Below are 26,468 nucleotides of genomic sequence, written 5' to 3' on the forward strand. Positions count from 1 at the left end.
TTGTATAAGTTCTTGACTTACTGAGTCCAGGACTCAGTAAGTCCTCGGATAATTCTTCCTTGACATGAATAAAAACTTTCACAGGTTACATAATATTGAATTTCCACGCCCCAATAAACAATCATATAGATTCAACTGAGAAATCATGATTAAACATTTCAGTCAATGATACAGAAAATAAATAATAGAGAAATACATTAATTTGAAGTCTGGCGCAATTTAAGTGTTTGACTAGTCATTCTTGAAAAAAGGATAGAGCAAAGAATTATAAAACATTAAGTCAAATAGTTTATACAATATACAAAATTAATTATCCTTGGATAATCGTCATAGAATATCTACAAAAATAAGATTTGAATTGCCAGTTTATGATGCCATTGTTTTTAAAGCATAAATTATCTTTCCATCAATATGAAGAAAGCTGAATTTGATCGAATGACTCATTCCATGAGCAATTAAGATGAGTATAATTTTGTAATTTTCTGATATCTTCAGAATTCAATAAAAAATATGTTACTGGCTCCATTTTTGTTCATCACCAACGTTTTCAATTTCAGTTCTGAATAGTGTTATTTGTAATTGATTGAATATTTTCAACAGAGCAAGAGCCAGTTTTAACTCAATGGCGGTGATATATCGTAGAAGAAATTGTTTTACGTTAATGTTTTATGCTGAAGTTTGATGGGTTCCTCTTTTTTTGTTTGCATAACTGAATAGACGGCTATTCCCACACCGACGAGGAAGCAGATCAATATAACCTGTTGAATAAAAAAGAAAAATATCAGAACTCTACATAGTATACAATAGTGAAGAAGTTCTCTCTTTAAATTTGTATTGTTTTGTATCTATTCCTGAAATAGAATTATTTATTCATTGCAATGAAGCTCCAATACAGATGTTTGAAATGATCAGATATCAAACACTAGAATATCTTTGGAAGACTGAGACTGTTACCTAGAAATTCTGTAAAACGCTCTCATCTTATTATTTGATTTTCTAGAACTTCAAATACATTTTCCACTTCTGCCATGTATGTTGTGGTGTGAAAAATGAATGATCAATAATTTATTAATATTATCACCGTGTATCCAATGGTAGGCAGGAGGAGAGCCATCCGAAGACTAGCAGCGACATCTGGTGGGAGAGCGAACCGCTGCTCCACCCAAAGCACAGGCAGGAACATGGGGTGTGGCACTTTGTCAAAAAGCCTGCAATAAGTCATACCAATACAGTTCCCACTCAAAATTCAATACAAGTATTCAAATGATCTGTGAAAAGGATAACTTATCTTATGGCATGTCTTCTGGTTAACTGTTGCAATTGAAATGATGCATCCAGTGTGCAGCCTATGGTTAATAGTTTGCAGTGATAAGAAGAATGTTCATGCCAAAACAATGATGAGTGCATAAATATTACAATGTTATTTTTGTTCAATGTAATTTTGACTTACTTCAATTAAAAAATTCTATATTCACAACTCTTCCCTCTTTTCCTTTCTGTTTTAATTAATCATGCTTGTCTTGGTTAAGAATTGTGATATCAATGTGTAATCTGCAGAATCAATGTGCAAAAATATGCAGAAATCCAAGATCATCGATGAATGGGAATGAATACCTATTTGATGATTTGATAAATTATTTCCAATTAGAAGAAGTGGCATCCCGTTTTCAAGCTCATTTTCCAATAACTGCTGAAATAATTAACAATTCATAAAAAAATTCAACAGATGGCGTCATATAATTATTTCATTAGCCATCGCATTAATTTAGCCAAACTGATGTGGAATAACGAATCTGTCGAACAGGTATCTAATTAAATCAGCGAGCATATTATTCCAACGGCGTTGATTCACACCAGCAAAGCCAGATCAATCAGAATATTGCATTTGCAACATTCAGAAAATCACGGCAAATGAGTCCCCAGGAGAGAAATAGTCAATTTGCAGTTGATGCCGCGGTCATAGGCTTATTAAATGACAACCACACTCCAATATTCGAATAATACATTACCGTTTGTTATTAATTCAGATCTAAATAAATATCAATCACACTAATTGACATGGGCTCATCCAACTACTAACTTTATCGCGCCAGCCAGTTGGAATTAATAATGCATTTCATAATGATAACGACACATACAAAGAGAAATTGGATAAGCCAAAAATGAAACCTATTGGAAACGTTTGATATCAACCGATATGCACGTTTATTATGTGACTGAAACTGAAACATATCGCAAATTAGTTGATTTGTCTTTTATACAGAATTATTGTCCTCCGGCTTTGAGCTATTGTGTAGGTGCTCTATAATATTATTGGTTACCAGAGTTCCATTTATTATTTGATACCTGAAAACGTATCCAACAAAGAGCTTGCAGTATTTATAATGTTACTGCATTTATATTGAATTGTAATAGACTGGCAGTCTGTGTACAAACATTATTGCTGTTCAGTTTTGAAACTATGGTATGGTAAATTCCATCTAATAATGAATCTGGAATAGATGAACTGTGAATAACTATTATACTGAAATTGGAAATCATGCATATCAACATCGGATCAGTTGACTTTTATTTTACATTGCTCAGGTTTAAATACTTTAGTTTCCGGAGCATTCTTCGTTTTTTTCTTATTGTGCAACTATTGAAACCTTCACTACTACTTATGATAATCTATGTAACTCCAGTTATAATGAGTAATGTACTGTGTAATGAGTAAGTTTTTTTTAATGATTCATTCCCTCACAAAAATCCAACGTGCAACTATACAAAGCTGCACAGACAATTTTTCAAGAATAGTAGAGCATGAAAACTCTTTTTAAAGCTCCATTCGAGTAGAAAATTCTCCTTTCCTATGATTTGTATTGGATATCTCGTTAGACATCTCCTTTATTGATATTGAAATTCCATATGCATTATTACAAAGTTGAATTTTTGAACCAGACCAATCTAGGCCTTGGAAGGTTATTTTTACTTTCCTTGCCCTATTAACATAGGTAAGGAGGCTTATAGATCAATGAGCAAGGAAAGTTGTGTGAGTGTACCACACCAGATTTTTAATCTGTAGAAGTAACGGTACTCACGCTATATGCTGAGATGGTTCAACCAACAAGTTGACTTGAATCCTTGCTGCCATGTCCAGTGGGTAACCCATCGTCTGAAAAAATAACATCAATCTAAATGGAAGTTCATGAAAAAATATTCATTCGTTTTTTTGTATTTATCAACTTATATTATATTATGAACAGTTTACAACAAAATTGGTCCTGAAAATATGAATAAGTCTCAATAAGTTGTTCGGTGAAGATTATCATCGGCTGGTTACTTACATACAGCAAGTATGGATAGCTCAAATTGCTTACACGCCATATAATGGCATCATTAGCATCATTCAAATGAAAAATGAATAGAACTTGTTGACCTCTGAATCATGTATTAATTAGCTTTTAACAATTTTTACTTGGTTTATTCAATTACACGGGGGAGGGCGGAAGTTGAAGGAAGCAAATACCTAACTGCTGCATTCCAAATTAGAAAATGATTACTGCTTGTTAGGATGGTTGACTCAAATAATTGGCAACAACTCAGCTGTTTGATTTATGTTATTTCTATGCATAGTAGTGTCTTGATGTTGTGGATGGGGTAAATCGGTCCAGGGATCAACTCGTGAGACCGCGACTGTAGTTATCTTTTATCAATATCTATGTTTTTCATAATCGAGAAATAAACACACAACATAAAATACCACTACCTCATACTCATAATTCAACGTTTTAGCTGTGGGAGTATATTTTTATATATGAATGAATATATTTTGATTGGGAATTTGTATTTTGATTGTATTGCTTTTGTTTCATTTTGTGTATTCTGTGTTGTATTGAGTAAAATTATTGGTTGATTGATTGATATGGAAAGGAGACTTACCGGCTCAACAGACATGAAGAAGGTGTGTCGTGCAGCGTCGGGCGAGAGACCGTCAACCTGTCGCAGGTAGAAGGGGTCGGCGTTGTGGAAGTGCGGGAACGAGACGAATGCGGGCATACCGAAGCGACATCGTGTCAGGTTGAGCAGCCCGGACGGGACGCAGTCGCCGTTGCAGAAACATTCGTTGCCCGGCAGCTGCGTCCCGTTGTCCAGCAGTTGCGGGTCCGCCTCGAAGCGCAGAACCGGTACCCCTTGCACGTCCTCCTCCCTCGCGTACGTCATCGTCAGAGATCTGAAACAGAAACATCATAAATAGATCATAGATTATCAAAACTCACTGAGAACATCCACTGTATCCGATATCATTGTATTGTCAAAGTACCTTACGTTTTTTATTTCTATGTACATTCAAGTATCCCTAAACAAGAAACTGAAAATTGTTCAGAACTATTTATTCATTTCACACACACATACAAGTTTGTTACAAAAATTGTGTATATGTATCTCTGACATAGTCTGATGTATATCGTGTATTTTGGTGACTAGAATGAATTATTGAATCATTGCCTTCAACCGGATAATCATTGACATTGATTGTGGAAACATCCAAGTACTTAAGTACCTGTGGATTTATTAAAATATTGAATCAAAGGATTGCAGTCGCGATTCTGAATTTATCAGTACAGTTTTATAATCATCCAACTATACTATATTGAGCATTGCCCACATGCCGCCATTTTTCAGTATTCTCCCATACCACTGGAGCTTTTTCAAGTGTGTTAACTCAAATTGAAGCTTGAATACTGTTGGGTTAAAAGTAATTAAGTAGTTCTATTTGACTGTACAGGAAAAATTAGAATTTTCGTAAACCAATTAATCTCGCTAGTAGATTGAGGAATATTTTTGGTCTTGCTTTAGTAAATTTTAATCAATTCAGTCTCTCCACATTATCAAATACATTAATATAATTCATCAAACCATTGATAACACGCTTTTTCGAGAAGGTTAGCTTGTGGAGATTCTCGAAAATTTGTTGAACAATCATTGTTCATATTATGTTATTTGATAATGGTGACAATTATAATTTAACGCTTTTTAATCGCTTACAATAATCACGACCCTGGATTTGAATAATCTATTATGCTGAAGGGTATACTAGTTTCCTAAGATGCTGGTTGTCTAGTATCGGCTAATAGTATCTTGTGAACACTGATCGCTTTATTTTAAGTGTAGTGGGAAAAAGCATGTACTTGTACTGAATCAATGAATAGTTTTTGTTTATTCAGTCAAGCAGACCAGCATTGTGTAATTTTGAAACTCTCATAGTGAGAAAGCTTTCATCAACATTCTACTTCGAGAGAGATTTATACCAACTTGTATACTTATTCAGAAGTATACTTCTAAATTATACTTCTAATTACTAGTATGGTACCCTTTTATTTTCGTCGATGGCACGACCGGTTTCGGATATCCATCAAATATAAGGGAATATAATGTAGTGAATTTATATATTAAACCATCAAGTAGCCCTGTAGAAATGAATGAGAGAAGTACACTATACACTCTACATGAATATAGTACAGCAATATTGAGTTTGAGATTTGTGTTTTCATCGTATGTATAATTCAGGAACGATATGATAGGAGCTATTCCACACAACTACTACCGTATTAATATTGATGCAAGTTGAGGTGTTATGAGACTAATAACAAGGTCTACAGTCAAACAACAGATGGGTCTGCTTTTGATGTGGGTTTCACTACTTCTGAATATACGGTAGCCTATGAGCTCCATTGATAAGAGTGACCAATTCTACTCAGCGCAAAACCATTGTTGATCCTCGACTGAACCCTCAATTCGAGTAACGCTTAATAGAGAACATCAAATATATTCCTACTCTGACAGGAAATTTAGTTTCCAATAATACACCACTGATGGGAGTTATGTTTTATTTCTTGTTTGCTACATGATCACTACCCCAATACCAATTGAAGAGAATGAAAAGTTAGGGATGAAATTCGACCAAAAAATATGCATATCTCCAGTAAGCCATGGAGAATTCATTGCAAAAGCATTTGAAAGCATTTTCCTATCATATTTCGGAATTAAAAAAAAAATAGATGAGAATCATAGAAACATAGGAACTAAGTATTATGTCATTTTTGATAATAATCTAATCAACTGAATATAATGGAAATTATTGACGAACACATCAGCTCAGTCATATTACTGTAATCAAAATGTTACTTTACATAAAATTCCATTAATTAATTAAAACTTTTGATTGCATACCACGACTTTACTGAAGACGATAGGACTGCATTAATCCATATGTAGGAGCAAGATAGGCAACCCGTGACAACATTTTAAGCTTCCTTTGGTTTTTTCATCTTCATTAGCTTCCCATTTTATTTTTCCCAAGAAGCCTTACTATCTATTCAGAGACTGCAATTTTATCTGCGTTTTCCCTATACGACTTGACTTGTACCAAACAGTTCCTGGACAATTGTATTCAGTACCGATATTCAATGAATCTCTGCGTAAGATTTCGGGTATCGTCGTACTCCTCGACATAGCTTCTGCTGAAACTTCCGACTAGAATCACTGGATATTATTCTTAACTGTAAATGAAGATGAATATCGTGAAATATTGAAGATTACCTTCAAATTTACAATATTTTTTTTTTTTTTGTCGACTTTCCCAGCTATGAACAGAACCAATTTAAACAATTTACTATTGAAATATTCCATTAAATCCAATGAATCAGCAACAAACTTTCAACAATAGTACCGTACATTTTGTGATGTATATCAAACATTTCTCAAGAATAACCTTTTTAACTTGGTTTTTTGATTGTCTAACTCCTCACGCTTACTGAAAAAACGTGTAAGGAATTTGATCTCGAAGTTGAAATGTTTGTAGCCCTACAGTTTAAAGATAACTATAACTTCATATATAATTCATTGATAAGAATAGAGGCCTACTGAGTTCACTATTTTCTACTCTTATCTGTTATTCTGGTTACAATTTCAATCCACATTCCTTAGTTTTAGGTTTCACCTTGAAGATGAAAATGATAAATTTCATGAACAAACAAGATATCAGCCCAACTTTCTGAAAATGGGATCGAATATTCTGAATGTATTTGAATAAACTGTTAAGACCTGCAAATGTCGGCGGAATAGAGACTGACGTTGCTGTGCTTGTTTTTCGCGCCAGGCGGATAGAGGTCGCCACTGCCTCCGTAGACGTTGCCGCAACGGCCCGGGTAGAAGGAGGTGCGTGTGTTGTAGTTCCATCGCTCGAGAACACCCAGACGGTTCATGTCCGTCACTCCCGTGTTGATCGTGAACGTGCCGTCGAATGAGTACGAGCCGTTTCTCTGCAATTAAAGCATCAAATCAATAGAACATTTTCCGATAATTGCTGCAAAACTTTATTCGATGAAAATGTCCAGCCCTAGCTCCAGGTTGCCTTTATTGTGACTCCAGTGGTGTTTGGCATACTATACTCGTACAATTTATTCTCCTATTACATTCATTTTCCATTATTTTCTGATTAGGCCTATTCTATTTGATTTAAAAAATTTATAATTTTCAATGCTTTTCTATCTTTTAAAAATCTTATCTTGGAATGCGAATTAGTAGGAACCAACATAAATTTCAGGTAACATTCAACAATAATTCATCAACGCTGAAGGCTTCTACTCACGAAGATTTCGGCCTTCATTATGATCCGTCAGCTGAACTGAAAGCCAATCTCTCAAGTGCATGGACCAAACCATAAGATCAACACAGTCATAAATCATACATATATACAATGTACATAGAATGCATTCAAGAGTGTATTCTGAGTACATTGCATAAATCTCTCTACGTGTGGAGAAGTCGTGATGAGTTTTTAGGGTTGTTAAAGTTGGTGAAATCCAATTCAGTTTGAAGATTTATTAAAAAATGACAAGAAGTTCATTTGATATTGATCAAATGGGATTTGAGGAGTGTTAGCAGAACTCGGCATTATAAAGCTATCAACGTTGATTCGTTGAGCCGTAGAGGAAAGATAGCATTAGAAGATATCCCATGTTATAGGGCGTTTATTTTACAAATTTCATTGCTATCTCAAGCCGATAGTTCCAGTAGTTCTTTTCCGTGAAGATATGTGACGCTTTTATGTAGTCTCTCAATAGACAGTTGTCAAAAATCGGCTTGAGTTAACAAAAAATCCATGGAATTTGGAACATAAACCATATCTTTGGAACATCTATACTATGGGATATCTACTTATGCTATCTTTTCTCTATGATTGAGCGTACAGAAGTGGTGTGACAAGTCGATCCCTAGTCTTTCGGTGCAGTTGAGGGTGGAGGTTGAAGGAAGGCAACTGCACATGCCTGACTGCTATATTCCTAATTTAACAAGGGCCATTTATAAAAAATATTTGCTATTCTACTCGTAGTAAGGCCGAAAGAAACAATCATGGAGCTTCTTGATTATCACGATCTACAATTATTTCTGGTTACCTTGTAGAACCATCCGAAGCGATCGAAGGGCGAGTTGGCCGACGAGAAGGTGTGGCCGAGTGTGACGAGGGGGTCGCTGTAGCCGTCGAATAACAGCTGACGCACCGGCTTGGTCACGTGCACGCCTTGCGACATCAGCGTCAGCGCCAGCGAAGTCGTGCGCTGCTCGAACTTGGACTTGTAGCGGACGCGGCGTGCCGCTGCCTAAAAGTTACAAATAAGAGGGTCATTTTCTCAACCTCCGATAATAAAAGACGAATGTATATTTTCAATGAAAGTTATTCACACTCATGATTATTCTTCAACATTATTGCCGTTGAGGTTGAGGCACTTGTCATACCAGTGGATTAGCCCACCGAAACTCTTTTCATAAAATGATGCCGCCAAATTAGTTCAAGTGGGCTATGCCTTTGTTTTGGAGCTCCTCGTTAGTTTGAGAACCCTCAAAGTCATGTCTTGAGTTTGGGGGGAAAGTACATGTTAGTAGTGGCCAAGTCTGGTTTGTACAACGGGTGATCGAAATTATACAATTTGTTTGCCTGATTTGGTTAAATCTTGTCGCTCGAGAAAGAATACCTTTTTCTATTCTCATGAGAGGGTATTTAGAGTACATACTTTGTCAGAACATCTGTGAGCACTCCCATGAGAATCAATGGTATTATTTTTCTATTGTCACCCGCGGTCGTATAGAAAGAAACGTACCTTGAGCTGATAACTGGAGGTATCACTGATTGAGATATCAGCGCTCCGTCCCGTTTCTTAATGTTTTTTTATATGCTTGCATATTTTGATAGTCCATTCCTGATTGCCTTCAACTGAACAAAATCATAAAAGCCGCTATTCTGTTAATACTGTAGGAGCCACATCCACTTCTACCCTTAAGTAGTACAGTTTAGCCTTTAAGTAGTTTTTTTGTGTTGAATAGTGTAAGCCCAGTGATTACAATAATAGCTGAAAGATGAAGATGGATTTTCAATAGATAAGGTATCAGGAGTATAGCTTTTGACACAGCCAACATTGAGACAATTGAAATTTTATTTGTTTGAATAGCCTAAGTTATGAACAGAGAATTATAATTATCAATTAAGATTAAAGTTTTGTCCATGTTGAAAAGTTGAAAGTTGAGCATAAATTGTCTTATTGAGTAACAGAAAGATGACTTATAATAGTTGGATTTGTTTTTCAGTTGGAAATTTACCAATACTTTATTTAACACAGAACAAAGGAAAGCAGCGATACCAAGAAAATGATGTGTGATTCTTATTTCAGCTTTAAGAAAATTTTGATATGAAAATCATCGATCATTCTCTTATCGAATTTGCTCCCACTCCAACCTTCTATCAAATTATCACTGAGAATCTTATGAGAGTCACTCTCCCGAGCTCCATCAGTAGAGAGAAATCAGAGTTTCCTATCTTCAGGGGGTTCATGTGAAGAGTGTCTCCACTTAGTTCTGAAGAGCATCATGATTATTCTCCTCATTAATTTCCTCTTGCTCTTCTAGAAGTCTAGTCTCTAGGAGAAGTTTATTTTTTGATAGTTTTGAATTCTTGATCTAATCACGATTAAATGCGTTCAACTCTTCTATTTTGCATTATATTTGGAGTAAGGTTTACCAAAGCAACGGCATTGACAGTAGTGATGAGATCGTTGTGACTGCCAGATGACTCATCCTGTGAGAAGAACCATTGGCGGAGGTTGCGATAGGTGACGGTGTCATTCCCATTCCACGTTATGTTCACTTTACGCCTCTTCTCACTACAAAACACACAAAATCAACATTTGCGAAAAAAATTCTATACTTGAGAGACGGGATAAGCCTAATCGAAATAATGACTGTCAGATATTCTGATAACTAATTTTTTAATTCAATGAAGTACACAAGAATAGAAGTTTCAAAGTTCAAAGCGTAGTTTAAAAGCTGTATTGAATGTGTTTTTTTGCCTGAGACCTTATTGATTTTTTCAACAAGACAAGATAGGTGCTCGCAAGGTTGGTAGACTTCTACATCATTTTTCATTCATATTAATGCACATCGCCACACATTCATGCATTACACCTCGAAGCTGGAAATAGATTATAGAAATATGTTTTAATGAAAATTAAAAAATTATCAAAAACAATCTAACATTCTCGTGAAACGCGATGGAACAATCTGATGAATTATATGATATTCAATTACTGACATCAAAATACCTATTCAGATTGTTCGATTCAATAACGTTCTAATGTTCTAATTGTGGTTCAAACTGCATAAGGGAATTGTACTAAATGGACATAGAATTTACTTGTAACGGTAGGGGCCCATTTCAACGAAATGTGGCTTCTCTGTCGCTATTCGATGTGGATTTGTCCAATTGAAGAAGTAGAAGTCCATATGCATTGGGACTGGAGGATTATGCCAATTCTCATAGGACATGGTACCAGGCAGCAGCGTTAGAGCCTGCAAATTGCAACATCCAGTCAGTTATCAAAAAACAACCATCATAACAAAAAAATCAAAATCATCAAAACAAATCAAATCTTTATTAGTCCCAAAAACATAATAACAATGACAAAAATTGTTATAAAAGTTAATAAATACCATTAAATAGAATTATACCATAAATATAGCGGGATATACCATAATATACCATAAATATACCATATAAAAACGGGAAGTCCCTGCAAGGTTAGAAAGAACCTGAGCGCATTGGCTGAGTGTTCAATGATTAACAATACAAGAAAATAATAATGGAATAACATGAGACTTGATTTTGTCATCTAATATTTATTGAGAAAATCGGGAAGAGGAAGGGGAGTAAGGAAGGGAGGAGAAAGTAGCAGAGTGAAGGCTTAAGGGAAAGTAAAGAATAGTTGAAAATTACACAAAACATGAGAAGTCTTTATACTAAGGTACCGGTATGAGGAAATTTCTCTAGATAGAAGCTACTTATACCAAAATAACATTTTTTGAGACCATGTATTGATTTCAATTACTAGTTCTCTATTCAATTTACTGGTGATGAAATTGTTTGAGATAACATTAATGAGCTTTGATACCTTAAAAATTAAAATTGTTTTCTACGAATTAACAGAATAATCTTGAAGCATCTTAATAATCACTGTCGTTTGAGAAGTTGAAGATCATCTACATTTTTAGCGAAAGAAATTCCTCATTTCTAGTGAAGTTGATTTTTTTAAAATTATCACCAATGTTTAATAATCATCAATAAATACAGAATTTTGATAAAATACTTTCAATAGAGCTTCGAATTTCACCTTGCGGCCGAAGTAGTCGAGTATTGGCGCCCAGACGAGAGCGAGCAGGATGGAGATGAGAGCCAATGCCGCCCCCAGCACAGTGCTCGAGCACAGCCGCCTCCTGCCACCTCCCATTGTCACCTCCACCGCCCCCGACCCTGCCCCACCCTCACCTTCAGTCTGCTCCTTCCCTTTGATGGCTTTTTCACTCTTGGCACTTCTAGAAAATATCACAAATCGAGCGTATTTCGAAAAAACTCAATCATTTGATCTTTTAGAAATACAACAAAATAATGAACAAATCCCCATGAAATAGAATTATTATATAATTGACCGAGCGAAGTGAGGTCTAAGATTCAAGTCGACGGTTTTTCTTTTCTATTTATGTTTATATGTTCATATTTTTGTTTATATTATTTATGTTTTTATATTCCGCATTTACAGCGAAACGCAGCAATAGATTTTCATGAAATTTGATTTTTCATTTTTGAATTTCGCGTCGACGTATACTTACGGTTTTTTGAAATTTTGCATTTCAAGGATAATACAAAAGGAAAAGGAGTCTCCTTTGAACGCCAATATCACCGTAAAAATCAGACTTTAGAATTATTCATCATAAATCAGCTGTCTAGTGGACTATAATACTACCCGTTCAAAAACATCGATCATCTTGAAAATGTATCTTCCCATCAACGCTGTAGACAGTTGCAGCCAGACCTGATAGCAGCGCTCACACTCACATTCCGGGACGATACGTCACGCTACGATAGGACAGAAAGCTCTATGTTTATTTAGAATTTCTTCTAGACATTTTAAATTGATAAACTATTTACTAATGTTTGAGAAAACATAACAACAGGCCAATGTAACTTACTGAGCGAAAGGTCTCCTGTTCACAGAACTACTAGTTATAATATGTTGAAAATCCTACAGTTCTACATCAATAACTCATATTGAGACCTCATAACTGAGTTGAAGACTGTGTTGATAAAATCATGTCTCATGATTTTTTCCGAAAGAAATTCCACATTTCTAGTGAAGTTGAATTTTTTTAAATGATCACTAATGACTAATTTTTTTTAAAAATCAGACTTAATCATTAATAAATACAGAATTTTGATAAAATACTTTCAATAGAGCTTCGAATTTCACCTTGCGGCCGAAGTAGTCGAGTATTGGCGCCCAGACGAGAGCGAGCAGGATGGAGATGAGAGCCAATGCCGCCCCCAGCACAGTGCTCGAGCACAGCCGCCTCCTGCCACCTCCCATTGTCACCTCCACCGCCCCCGACCCTGCCCCACCCTCACCTTCAGTCTGCTCCTTCCCTTTGATGGCTTTTTCACTCTTGGCACTTCTAGAAAATATCACAAATCGAGCGTATTTCGAAAAAACTCAATCATTTGATCTTTTAGAAATACAACAAAATAATGAACAAATCCCCATGAAATAGAATTATTTATATAATTGACCGAGCGAAGTGAGGTCTAAGATTCAAGTCGACGGTTTTTCTTTTCTATTTATGTTTATATGTTCATATTTTTGTTTATATTATTTATGTTTTTATATTCCGCATTTACAGCGAAACGCAGCAATAGATTTTCATGAAATTTGATTTTTCATTTTTGAATTTCGCGTCGACGTATACTTACGGTTTTTTGAAATTTTGCATTTCAAGGATAATACAAAAGGAAAAGGAGTCTCCTTTGAACGCCAATATCACCGTAAAAATCAGACTTTAGAATTATTCATCATAAATCAGCTGTCTAGTGGACTATAATACTACCCGTTCAAAAACATCGATCATCTTGAAAATGTATCTTCCCATCAACGCTGTAGACAGTTGCAGCCAGACCTGATAGCAGCGCTCACACTCACATTCCGGGACGATACGTCACGCTACGATAGGACAGAAAGCTCTATGTTTATTTAGAATTTCTTCTAGACATTTTAAATTGATAAACTATTTACTAATGTTTGAGAAAACATAACAACAGGCCAATGTAACTTACTGAGCGAAAGGTCTCCTGTTCACAGAACTACTAGTTATAATATGTTGAAAATCCTACAGTTCTACATCAATAACTCATATTGAGACCTCATAACTGAGTTGAAGACTGTGTTGATAAAATCATGTCTCATGATTTTTTCCGAAAATTGGATCTGCATAAAGTAAGCAAGGTGGCTGCATAAAGTCTCATTCAAACTAACGTGATTTATTTCGAAGGATCTGGTGAATAACACGTTATAATGGTCTATACTTGATCACAAGATTACTTTTATTTTAATAAGCTTAAATAAGTTCGAGTGTGGGGAAGCAATTGGGTTCGTAGTCGCACTAGGAAACTCTCATAAAATAAGTTGAGCTCCATGCGCCTTTTACTCCCGTTTATAAGGGTGAACACTTGCGAGTCGAACACGTCCAAATACCATTGATTAGTTTTGAACCGCTTCCCGATGGTTCGGAATCCACCTAAAGCTGTAGGTCACTCATCTATCATCATCATCTCAAATCTAATCTAATCTAATCATCATCTGTATTATACCCAAGACGGAACCAAGAGCTCATGTGAGTATCATACTCAGCAAAAAATATGTATGCATACGTTTAAGGTATTAAAAGTAGATTAGTTTGAACGAACCGTTCGTAGAACATGAAATTCGTTTATCGGGACAAGAGTGTGCTAAAGTGAATGAAATTGATTTACAGTTTACACGCGGTAAATACTACTTGAACTCTCCTGTGTAGAAGTTCTGAAGACTGCATTAATTTTTATCTTATTGTGCAAATAATCAAAATATCCTGTTAAAATGAGGAAGTTATTGTAAAATATAGTTTAGTCGCTTTAAAAAGTTATAATCAGTTTTTATTTCAATATTCAACCCCTTCTTGTGATTTATCAATTTCCTATAAGGCAATAGTTTGCAGTAAAGAAATCAGCAGTTTCCCAAAACATTAATAATCTATATAAAACTTGAATTTTGAAAAACTTTTGAAGTGAAAATGCACTTACTTTTTGTATAGTGACGATCGTTTCAAAAGTTTTTTTAAAATTCAAGTTTAATTTTAACAGTGAAAAAGTATGGATATACAACAGAGTAATCTATATAAGGTAGTAAAGAGTTCCTATATTCTATTGTCTATTAAAAAGCACCTACTGATAATTTAACTCTATAATTTGATTGTCTATTGAGCTATTCCGCTACAAGTAGATCTTCCTCTAGTTTATCTAAATAGACTATCTCAGTTTTATAGACATACCTTGTATAGATTTTTATTTAAAATTTGTATTTTCGATTGAATTGTTTTTGTATTTTGATTTTTATTGTATGCTTGTGTTGATATGAATAAAATTATTGTTTGATTGATTGAGCTAGTAAGAAGAAACTTACAACAACTGTACTCATCTTTATTCTTTGATTGAAAGGTTATCTGGCTCAATGGATTTTGTTATTCTTATAAAAAGACATCACGATGAACTTTCTGATGTATGCTTTCTAAATGATTAAGCAGCCAGTGTAATACATATGCCTTCTTATTTAATTTTGAATTGAGTAGTGTTTCTTACTCGCAGTATCAGGAGACATCCGAGTTACTAAAACTCCATTATGAATCCGTTTTTGGAAATACATGCATAAACATGATTGTAAATACGTAAGGATTATAAATACGTCATGTTCAGTTTTGGATGAGCAATTGATCAATGGAGCTACAATGTACAATGATCTCTATCTCTAATACAATATATTTTCAGAAACTATAGATAGCTATGAAAAGTCATAGACTAAAATATAGGTCAAACTCATAAAACTCTATCAGAGTTTCAGAAAAGTAATAAATCACAGACGCCGACTGCAGTTTTAGATATAGCATTTAACTGATCACTGGCTGATACTAATAATAATAGTGTGATGTAAAATATTTTGATATTCTTTTAAATATGTGTCAGTAGCACAGAAAACTGTGCCCTTATAATTTATTGGAGTTTTCTCTCACGAAGTAAGTTGTTAAGATATTCTTAAATGAATATCGAAAGACGTGGGTGGCTCAGTTCTTGGGAAAGTTTTCAGGTCACACCTCGTAAAGTGAGGGCCTGTGATTGTGACTTAACGACTGTTTTCAGGCAGCGTAGGACCGACGGTTTAACGAATCCACTCCAAACAAGGGACATGGGTGTGACTCTAGGAAAATTATATCCTTGCGAGGTCGAAATCCGAACCTATTCAATTTTAAGCAGAAGAAATGGTGATAATTGGTAGTAATATTACAGTATTGAATACTCCATTTCCCTTCCATATTATCCTTAACATGCAACATTTCGAAAAACTTCAGGCGGGTTCATACCGGCGCGATATTTTCCAAGGGAATGAATTGACGAGGAAATATCGACAAGATAAATTGCACGAGGGTTCATACATTCAGCGATAAATCGGCATGAAAGGAATGTAGATGTTGAGGGGAACAAAGAGTCATCATCTCCGAATCCTGAACAGGTTTGTGACTTCAAGTCACCTCAAGTCAGCATTCGTTGAATGAGGAGCATGGATGTTATTCATAGATAATGCTGACTGTTCATCATGAACTTCGGAAAATTCTCAATAAATTTATCGCTAGGACCGAGAGCAAGCAGCACTTGAGGTGGTTTTTGCTTTTTTGAGAAGTGAGAAGCTGAAAATCGCGCCGGTGTGAACCATTTCCATCACCTACCTTTACATTTCAAGTATTTGTCTGTGCGTAACGCGTGGGTGATATTGCCATGTATAAATTGCCTGGGAAATATCGCCCCGGTGTGAAATCCGCCTACACATACATCGACGCGTCATTAAAAAAGAAACATTCCTGTCAAATTTCATAAAAATATGTTTCTCGTTTGGCCGAGAATGAGTCACATACAAACATGCAGACTTAAGCAAATCCCGTCAAGTTAAAACATAGACCCCCTTACGCTCGGTCAATCATATTTTCAATATCGTAGAGAGAAATAGTTCATCAAAATCTTGACCTTAATTCATCATTTTATATCTTTAAAAATTAATCTTAATAAAATCTTGACATGACATTTTCAAAGTCCTGACTACAATTGGCCAATTGAAGTTATTTTCAAGTAGGAACTTCCATAATATATCGTCTGCTTAAAATCACACCTTTTTGATCCACTACAAGACCACTTCTCGTATTGGGGCTTGCGTATGCAAAACAGTTCGGTGATCTCAATGGCCAATACTGTGATTCTAACAATGAACAGTTGAACTCGAAATAGAGAATGAAATATCTTGTGCAACGAACGCCTATGTCCATAGCAATCAACAAATTAGCCTAATCATTGTAAGTTTGCATAGTAGCCTACGGTGCCATGACCTTTCCCTTCAATTAATGCGCCGATCAATCAATGGGTCAATTCACGTAGCTAATGGCAAATTATTGTAGAAAGATAACGAGCATTTATTGTTTCAGAACGTTTGATAAATGGTCAGATATCAAAGTCGTTAGTACTTTTTCATAGCCAGGAATATTGATTACAGCAGTTTTCGTTCAGCTATGTAACATCCGTGTTCCTGTAACTATGATAAAACTGCCTTTTAAATTAGCCTTTGTTGTGAATGGCCTCCCGAATAATTTAAGATTGGATCACTTTGAAAAAGTTTAGCATATTTTTCAAGGCATCGAGAAAAACTGTATCATCAAACATCATTAAATAAAGGCGATAATTTGACAGCAGTTCATCATCAACCTCTATTGTCTACTATTTCCAACATAGTTGAGATAACTTATTGTTACCGAAAATTAGTAAATTTATTTGCAGCAAATTTTGGCCATGAAAAAATAAACAAAGTATATTTTTGTAATGGGCTGATCAGCATATCTAGTAGCCAATTAATTAAAACAAAAATTATCTCATCACATAAAATTCGAGGAATTTTCACTTAGTAGATATCAAATCATAATACCAAGTAATTCACGAATATAGTCTAATAAAGGTCTGAATAAATTATTTGACTACAATTTTCAAATAAAACCAAAGGGTAACCAAAAGACCACTGTAATTTCAAGCTTTTTCTCGTGACTGAATCATCTATGACTTCCAAGCATTGCAGGTTATGCATGATATACTTCAGAATAGTTGAATAGTCCATTGATTATTGATACCGTATCGTAATGTGGTTAAATAGTGTATTGCTCATTGGTTTTCGCAAAACTGCACAGAATACGTACAATTACCGGACATTTTTTAGGTTGGAAAGATACCGTTTTACAAACAGTGTAAATAAAAAAGCTGATCTCAATTTGAGCCCGAAAAAGTTAAGGCCAGTCCCGAAACTTTAGGATCCACCTTGTTCCACTTTAATTGTCGAAGTCATCGATGTCAGTTATTTCTATTAACAAATTTTTGATCTTTTGAACATGGACTATGTCTCGGTTATGTTTTCAGTATTTTTTTCATTGTTTACTAATTTACTTATGATTCGTATACTGAATGTTTCTTGTAGGGCTCGCATAAAATAAAATTTTACATCATGCTCGACCCTGCAAACTACGACTTCTTGTTCTAATAATTAGTATAATTTAATCTTCGATTCTAAATTTTCAAGAGTATGATAGGAAATTGTACAATCCGTATATTGTAGTGAATAGGGAAGATAGAACAATAATTTTGTGAATTTTAATTACCATAATGTATGTTCTATTCATATTTTTCACATAAGTCTATCAGCCTCATTATTTTCAGATAGTCAGGTGGGAGATGATACAATAAAATCATTGCCAGGTGGAATGTGGTTCGAGGTAATATCTAACCAAAGATCACGCTCCAACCGCATAATGTTTTTGGATCGTCAAGTATTTACACCTTTTGTATGCGATTCTCTATGGTTGGAATTTACTTCTCGTACCAATAACTCAATACACTAATTCTAGCGATACTGCGATAGCTTCTCACTTTCAGAAATAATATAGGCTTTCAACAATATAGACAAACAATAGCTGCGTTTCTGAAGAATGAATAACAAGAGATGCCTCAGGTTATAATCTAATTATTAGTGATCATACCACAATAGGATGAGGACACAGATGACTGAGAAACCAGCAGTCTTTACTGCTCATTCTTCGAAATACGAATTCCATCATCACTAGTTTCTCTTACCAAAATACAACGTGTGTGAATATGAAAATAGATCATTGAGATTTCCCAATCGACGAGAAGAGAGAGCTCAAATAGTAACAATACAAGCAAAGAGGATCGGAATACAAGATTCAAACTTCTTCTACTCCGATTCTCTCTGATACAAGCAAGGCTTTAACCCAAAATCATTATTTCCCCAGTTCCCAATCTATATTCCAGTTTCAAACAGCTATATTGATTTCATGATATACGCCTATGAAAGATGATGAAAGCAAAGTAGAAGAATCACGGAGTTAGCTTGCGCTTGAGGATTACGACTGAACTCATTTATTTATAATATATATTTAGATTATTGCCAAAGGTTTTGATAATGATAAAGAAGATAGCAGGAGATGTTAGTGATGATGATGCTTGTATAAAACTCTAGTTCGATTATGTTTTCAGTAACATCCGATCACTTTAGAGTCAAGGTAATTTATATCAAACACAGCATTGATAATAATAAAATCTGTCAAAATTGAATTAAGAAAATCTGTCAAATTACTACAGAAGAATAATGAGTTGTTAAATCGCTTCTCGGTGGTTTGGAACACACTAAAACTGTAGGTCCATTCATTTCCCATTATAATCCGCCTCATCACCCAAGTACAAGCTAGAGCTAATGTGGCATTTGTCTCAACGTAATAAATGTTCACAATGATGAAAACGTGGTGAGAGATTAGACAATAGGTTATTTTCAACTGGAAACTGAGATAACACGAAGATATTAAATGGATATTTTATCATTTCAACCAAAAGTCTAAAATGAGAATATGCTTCATTGAATTGTAAAAAATACAAGAAAGAGAATGGGAAAACCAACGTAGCATCACTGCTACAGTACCGTCTTATTATTTTCAAATACTCTGAACTGAAACATTGTTATTGCATCGTTTTATGCTTGGATCTTCAAACATCGTTACTTCACCTTGATATTAATTCTCCTTTTGAAAGAGAGAATTGAATATTTCAAAACAGGAGAATAGTATTCTAATCTATACACAGCGGCTGTTTGGCCGGCTTCTTGAAACAGACAGACCTTTATCATATAACTGCTAACACAATAACACACTATAACACAATAATAATTAAAATCATCTATTACTTCTCCTTAAAGATTCGAAAGTGAGTCTTCAAAGCTTCAATGCTCTGGATTTACAGGATAGTGCCACTGAATGATCAATTTTTAGTTACTATTCTAGAGTGGTAAATTTCTATGGAGGCTTCAACCAACTCCATTCCAAAATATTGAGAATTCCCTCGTTTCTACGACACTATTATAAATATTGTCCTATTGAGTGTTCTCAAAAGTATTGCTTCCGATTACGCATTGTCTCTTTGAACTGAAATGAATATCTTTCTTAGCGGATTCGTCATTGACCATCAAGCTGAGTGCATTCAAGCAGATATTCTTCATCCAACCTGATGAGACTTCACACTCACATAAGGCTTCTCAATAAGAAGCCGAGATACCGCATTTTCTAATGTTTTTGAACATTGTTTTCTAAATGCCTTTACTAACCCCATATTTTCAATCCCTTAGGGATTGGTGTTTTCCAGATGGAAAAGATCTAAAATTATGTTCATGAATATATGGATGATGTACTACTGTGTTAAAGTTCAATACATCATATTTGAAGGAATCTTATCTCCAGGAGGAAATCATGGTTATTTTAGTAGTAATTTTACTTGAATTGTTCATTAAAGCTTCTACTTTTTACATACCGAGCCTGAATGATCAGTGTGGTGGGATTATTTATGGAGCCGAATTGTTTAGATAACACTGTATTTATGAATAATCAAGCAACAGTATAGTGTTATCCCAAGAAAACTATTGGCAAAAAATATGTTAATAAATAGATTGATGTACTATTGTGTTATAGTACGAAACTCACGTCATTGACAGAATACCGACGATTGGAAGATGTAGATTTTAGACACTGTAGGACAATATTCTTGAAGAATGCCGGTTAAACAGGAACTAACTACACTCACCGTTGTTCCACAAGCTCCATACACAAAACAGTTAATTGATTGAGTTCTGAATGAATGACAATGAACGAAATAGTCTACCTAATCAAACGTTCTAAGCCTGAGAGCAAAACTACTTCAGATCGCACTAGTGGGATAGAGCTTGAAGTAGAATATTAGTGCTAATATCATGCTAAGAAACGAGCAAAATACCGGTACGAAAGCTAAATTAATAGTTTGTCGTTTATAGTTCAGTAATAATATTTCACTAGTACATTTCTAACACCGGTCACTGTTTCCTTCAGCATTGAGAAATCACCAAACTCTCTCATTGACAACTAACTCTCCATTAGTGAGCTCACTAAAAGAGGATAATTCTCGAGGAGGGGAGAACAGAATTGAGAGTGAGACGAAAAAAGACAAACACAGAAAAAGTGAGATGACTGATTTTTAGAACGGAAAGGGGTAACAGATAACTATGATGTATTATTTATATTATAATTGGACAAATTCACAATCATTTATCTGTTTCAGGGTCATCAGTCATCACAGAGGTTAAGAATGAGAAGAGAGCAGCATAACACTCGATTATAGTCCCTACACTGAAATGATAATACGATTTATGTTATTATTTCCGTTATTAATTTGCTCTTTTATTTTTATGATGTATTAATTCGCCTTTTTAATTACTAATAGCGCTAAAAAATACTAGATTTATGGTGGTAGGCCTACTTTTTTGTAGTCTAGGAGCTTGATATTTTTATTCCTGGGAACGCCGACTTGTTTTGGATTGATTATTCAAATCAAATCTGATTTGAAATAATGTATAAGATAAAACAGTAAAGACTCCACCAAACCCTCTAACACTGATTTATGGAGTACAGAGGGAAAATTTGTTATGAGTTGATGGTGGCAAAACGTCAGCCAAATGTGAAGGATTGGAGTTATTGAAATAAGGTCAAAATCAAAAGAAATTTTTATAATTGGTTATTCTTATCGTGAAATAAATTTGTCAGATTTATTTCTTCATTTGTTGACAAATGTTCGAATTCACTGCTTTGTACTGACCATGGAAGCTGAAATCTGATGATGATCAGATTATGATAGACTGCTTGAAATGGATTCGTATAGCCCACTAATATATTATTTACTTAATTTAAAACTTATTTTACTGAAAATAGTCAAAAACTTTATACTAATTTCTCAATCAAAGCTAGTCGTTTGATCGTCAATTCCAATTGCATCGTTGATAAGACCAAGGTTCGCTCGTCAGTGGAAGCGTAGGAAGCAATAATTTTTGGAAAGCAAATTGATACAATTTTATCAGCAATGAAATGATGTCAAGTTCATCATTTCGCATCTTATCAAAGAAAGGCTTGCGAATTTCAATGCTCCAGTGACTGAATTGATAGAAATGGCACCGAAAAAAACAACAAAAGTCTGTTCAATCTATCTTATTATATTTAGAGCATGCCTTTACTGCATTTTGTGAATCATAATAACTATGCTTACTTTCACATTTTTCTTGCTCAATGTATGAGTACTATATCGTATGGACGAGAATGCGATACTCAACTTATAAATTTACTTAGTAAGGACCAGTACGGTGAATGAAGTGCCGATGAATTTATCTTCATAAGAGTTTTCGTAATAGAAAATGGAAATGAAAATGCTTTTCACAAGTAATATAAATAACAAAAAGGAAATACATTTACAGTGGAATGCATTTTATATATACCTTACATTCATCCACATACATTTAGCATAAGATACATTTTATTGATAAATTGATAACTCATTATGCTTTATATATAGTTATTTTTTTATTTGTTGTAGTCACACATATTCATGTAAGTGTTTTTTTCCTGTAAGAATTAGAAATAAATTTGATTTGATTTGAAGTGATCAAATTGCAAATTGAAACACGTTTCGAATGACTGGGCCTCATTGAAACTTAAAATGATTAGATCAGATAAATAGATCTAGTTAAGATATTACCATCTATTTTATTTATAGAATCATTTTTATCATTAAAATTGAACAAAATTGTTAAAAAATATTTTTTTAGTTAATGTGTTTGGTTTAATTGCGTATTTTTCAATCCACACTTTAAAAAATTAATGATTACGTGGTTAGCATGATGGCTACCATAATCGAACTATACTATTTTGGGATTCCTACGAATCCTTTGCCTTAAAATATGTCTTATCCTTTCAGGCGTGGGAATAGAGAATAGGAGGAGGGGAAGATGGAGAAAGAGGTGGAAAATTTCATTGTTTTGAGACGAGGTGTTGAAAACTAAATTTGGACAGTTTACTCAATAAACATGTGAGCTTTGTGGCGCTGCGCTGCACGAAATTCCCTTAATCGCTGAGTGCAATAATAGTAGTTGTTCATTGTTCGCTATTTCAATTCACTTCCTATTATTGCTCTCTGCTTTTATTTCTGGCTTTTGTTAGTAATCCGGTTGGAGAGTACAGCCTAGGTGATTTTACTAATTATTTTATTAGAGCATTTATTCATTTGAATGATTCACAGCACCTGAGCTGTAATCCAACAAACTGAGAATTGAATTCTGATGTGATCAAATTGATTGGGGCAACGATAAAACAGTCGAGAATTATTTCAACAATTGAAATTTATTCCAACAGTCGAAAATTATTTGTAAACAATCTCATTTTTATTGAGACTAGCAGGTAACCCGTGTTCCGCGAGGGTTAAATTAATAACTTGACAAACTGAAATCTTGACCTACTGAAATCTTAAAGAATTTATAGGCCGAGGATGGATTTAAAAAATCCATCCTCGGAAAATTAAGAATCTAGCAAAATTTCAAGTTATATTCTGTATAAAATAAGTTGAGACTTGGACTAAATATCCGTGTTGCCAAATTGCGCAAAATTTCAATCTTTTAAAGCAAGCCCTTATGACAGGATGTATTAAACTCGACAACACTGTCGATCCAGAGTTGTCAATTTCAATATACCCAGTCATATGGGCTTGCTTGAAGAGATTGAAACCTCGAACAGTTTGGCAACACTGATATTTTCTCCAAGTCTCAACTACTTATTTTATACAAACTATAATCAGTTCAGACGTGATGATGCGACATTCGTGATTTTCCTATCTTGTACGTCTATAAGCCAATTCTTCATTTTATTATATCATAGATTTCTCCTTGTTTCTAGTAATAATGAATGCTTAGAAGATCTATTACTATTCATAAGTTCCCTTTTCTCCTACTCGATATTTGCATCTTCATTTCTACTTTGGCTCTTTATCTTTTAATAGTGATATTTTTATTTTTATAAATAGATATTTGTGCTGAATATCAAATTCCAAAGCAAACTTGTGTAACTCTTTCAATCTTGTAATTAAAAATGACTACCGTACGATACTCGCAGTTCGATTCAAATTGATTAGTTAGAAGCTAGTTTCTTCAATAAAAGAAAGCATTAAAGCATACAAGCCACGGTAAGTACTTACTGGAGATAATCCACTGTAGGAAGTAGGCGCTCGTGGGGGACAATGGGACCTGACAGATTCTATGAGAGAGATGAGGTCTGGATCCGAAACTATTAAAGAATGAGCAATCACAGTCCGCCTCCACGATTAGGCTTATTAGCCTTCCCTTCCCTTCCCTTCTACGACGTTAAATCAGTTATAGGCTACAGGGTATACAGGCTACTCGCCAAGAGCAGAATAAGGCCTAATTCATCACTTCGCAAAAACATTTTTTATAATATGATTCAACTGTTCTTGTCAATGCCAAATAATGCCCACTCATTGCAGATAACGCAAATACCTACTTACTATTACTTTGTAGGAACTCACATTCATGATATTAAATACAATAGAAATCGGATGATTCTGGAAAATGTAAGGTTTAACTTTTGTTAAAATTAGATATAGATACAATTCATGCAAAGCACCAATATAGAACAAATAATAAAGGAAATTTATGTTCCTTTGCCATGAGAAATTCAGCCATGAAGAGATTCATCTTAATTTCTGTATTTGCTATAATTTGACAATGTTTGGTGTGTGAATACTGAAGATTATATTACAGTACTACAATAAAATAATGTGATTAAAACAAGAAATGATGCGTAAAACTGTATGTGCGACAAGGTGAAATTAGTATTTGTTTTATTTAGTATTTATATGTTTGTTTTTCTAGTTTGTGTATCATTTTATCCAGTTCTAGAATACGTTGTTAAATTTTTTCACAGAGCAGAGAGGATCCCTGCTACTCACTATTATATAATATGAAAGAGACTATTTACCTCACCTTTCTCCTTTTAACAAATAAATGAATGAGTTCGACCCTTTTTTATGACGTAACGCTGATTGACACCCCTAACAATAAAGCATATGATCCAGATATGAACCCAGTGCTGAATAGTATGTGTAAATTTTACAAGAGTAAGAAAGAAAATTTATGACGAAAATATTATACTAAATGCGTGAATCAACTTTTTTCAACTATCAATTTTGCAGATTTGCAAAAGATTTCAATGAATGCGCATCAACAAAAACGTTTATTGGCAGAGTCCATTGATTAATGCCAATTCTCAATAATCTCCCTATTCAGGGAATAGGAAGGGTAGCTAGGGTTCCTGGTTATAGTCATCCAACATTTTTAATTGAATCGAAAATTTTTATTGGTCTGTTATACAGAGTGAGTCATATGTATGGGAGCCCTTCAATAAATTAGAGACTGTTGTAGATATAATACTGTAACTTTAGGGATGAGTTATTGGTAGATTTTATACTCTACCTTTTGATGAACAACTGAATTTCAACCCCTCATAGGGGGGTGACTTGGGGGTTGAACTCGAATATTTTAAACGTAAACACCCATTGTATGGTACATAATTTTAAAGGCCTTTTTAAAACAAAAAAGATGGCATCGATAAAAATGTTCTATGATACTTGTATCCAAATTGGTGGCTGATTGAAGTTTTAGTTCTCAAGGAAATGAGAGGTTGTAACTCAAATATTTTGAATGTGTATACCCATTGTGTGGTACATAATTTTGAAGGCCTTTCTAAAACAAGAAAGATGACACCAATAGGAATGTTCTATGATACTGTTATCAAAAATAGCGGCTGATTAAAATTTTAGTTTTTGAAGAAAAATAATTGATAAAGTTCAATCAGCCGCCATTTTGGATAAAAGTATCATAGAACATTTTTATTGATGTCATCTTCCTCTTTTTGTTAAGGCCTTCAAAATCATGTATCACACAATGGGTGTTTACATTCAAAATATTTGAGTTACAACCCCTCATTTCCTTGAAAACTAAAACTTCAATCAGCCGCCATTTTGGAGCGTTTTCAAGTCTAGTGAAAAATGATATTGCAGAAGGATACGAAAATTAGTCCAAGGCTAGTGGATATTTTGAATAAGGTGTTGCTTTGAATAGGGTAGAGACTTATCCAACGAGCAAAACAAGCAGGGGACCCGAACCTAATAGACATTACTTCCCGGTGAACAAACTTACGACGATAAGAAAGCGCTTCCAATCTCAAGTTCCTATCTCCATCTTCTTCTCCTACGCCCATTCTCCTTATCGTGTTCTTTTCCTCATCAAGTTAACTGCAATTAGTTCAAAGCAATTAATTAATTTCTAAACAAAATTACGCTTCAACAG

General features: G+C 34.4%; 1 protein-coding gene across 6 annotated transcripts; it reads right to left on the minus strand.

The window, feature by feature from the left end:
- On the minus strand, window positions 1–24,398 carry LOC111052112 (protein peste). Of its 6 annotated transcripts, none has more exons than XM_039427961.1 (10): window positions 24,299–24,398; window positions 12,837–13,038; window positions 10,730–10,884; window positions 10,058–10,199; window positions 8,442–8,645; window positions 7,087–7,304; window positions 3,922–4,213; window positions 3,081–3,154; window positions 1,082–1,208; window positions 1–758 (listed from the first exon to the last, which is right to left on the minus strand). In XM_039427961.1, exons 2-10 carry the CDS (start codon window positions 12,951–12,953, stop codon window positions 654–656), a joined length of 1,434 nt encoding a protein of 477 aa, XP_039283895.1. In that variant the 5' UTR covers window positions 12,954–13,038; window positions 24,299–24,398; the 3' UTR covers window positions 1–653. The 6 variants fall into 6 exon arrangements, with proteins under 6 accessions (XP_039283895.1, XP_039283893.1, XP_039283890.1 ...); XM_039427959.1 differs by lacking the exon at window positions 24,299–24,398 and adding an exon at window positions 20,737–21,270 and having other exon boundaries at window positions 12,837–13,035; XM_039427956.1 differs by lacking the exon at window positions 24,299–24,398 and adding an exon at window positions 20,837–21,248.
- Between the last annotated feature and the right edge of the window lie 2,070 nt (window positions 24,399–26,468).

This window comes from Nilaparvata lugens, chromosome 5 (assembly GCF_014356525.2).
Source record: "Nilaparvata lugens isolate BPH chromosome 5, ASM1435652v1, whole genome shotgun sequence".
In the NCBI taxonomy this organism is placed as follows: Eukaryota; Metazoa; Arthropoda; class Insecta; order Hemiptera; family Delphacidae; genus Nilaparvata; species Nilaparvata lugens.

Bases quoted from the DNA above. Each gene is read 5' to 3' on its own strand.
- LOC111052112 (XM_039427956.1), bottom strand. From the start codon at position 20,856: ATGGAGCTTGTGGAACAACG. The intron at 10,200-10,729 runs GTAAATTCTATG...TGTGTTTTGTAG, and splicing joins ATGGGCCCCTACCGTTACAA to TGAGAAGAGGCGTAAAGTGA. The intron at 4,214-7,086 runs GTCTTAACAGTT...TTTCTGTTTCAG, and splicing joins TATTCCGCCGACATTTGCAG to ATCTCTGACGATGACGTACG.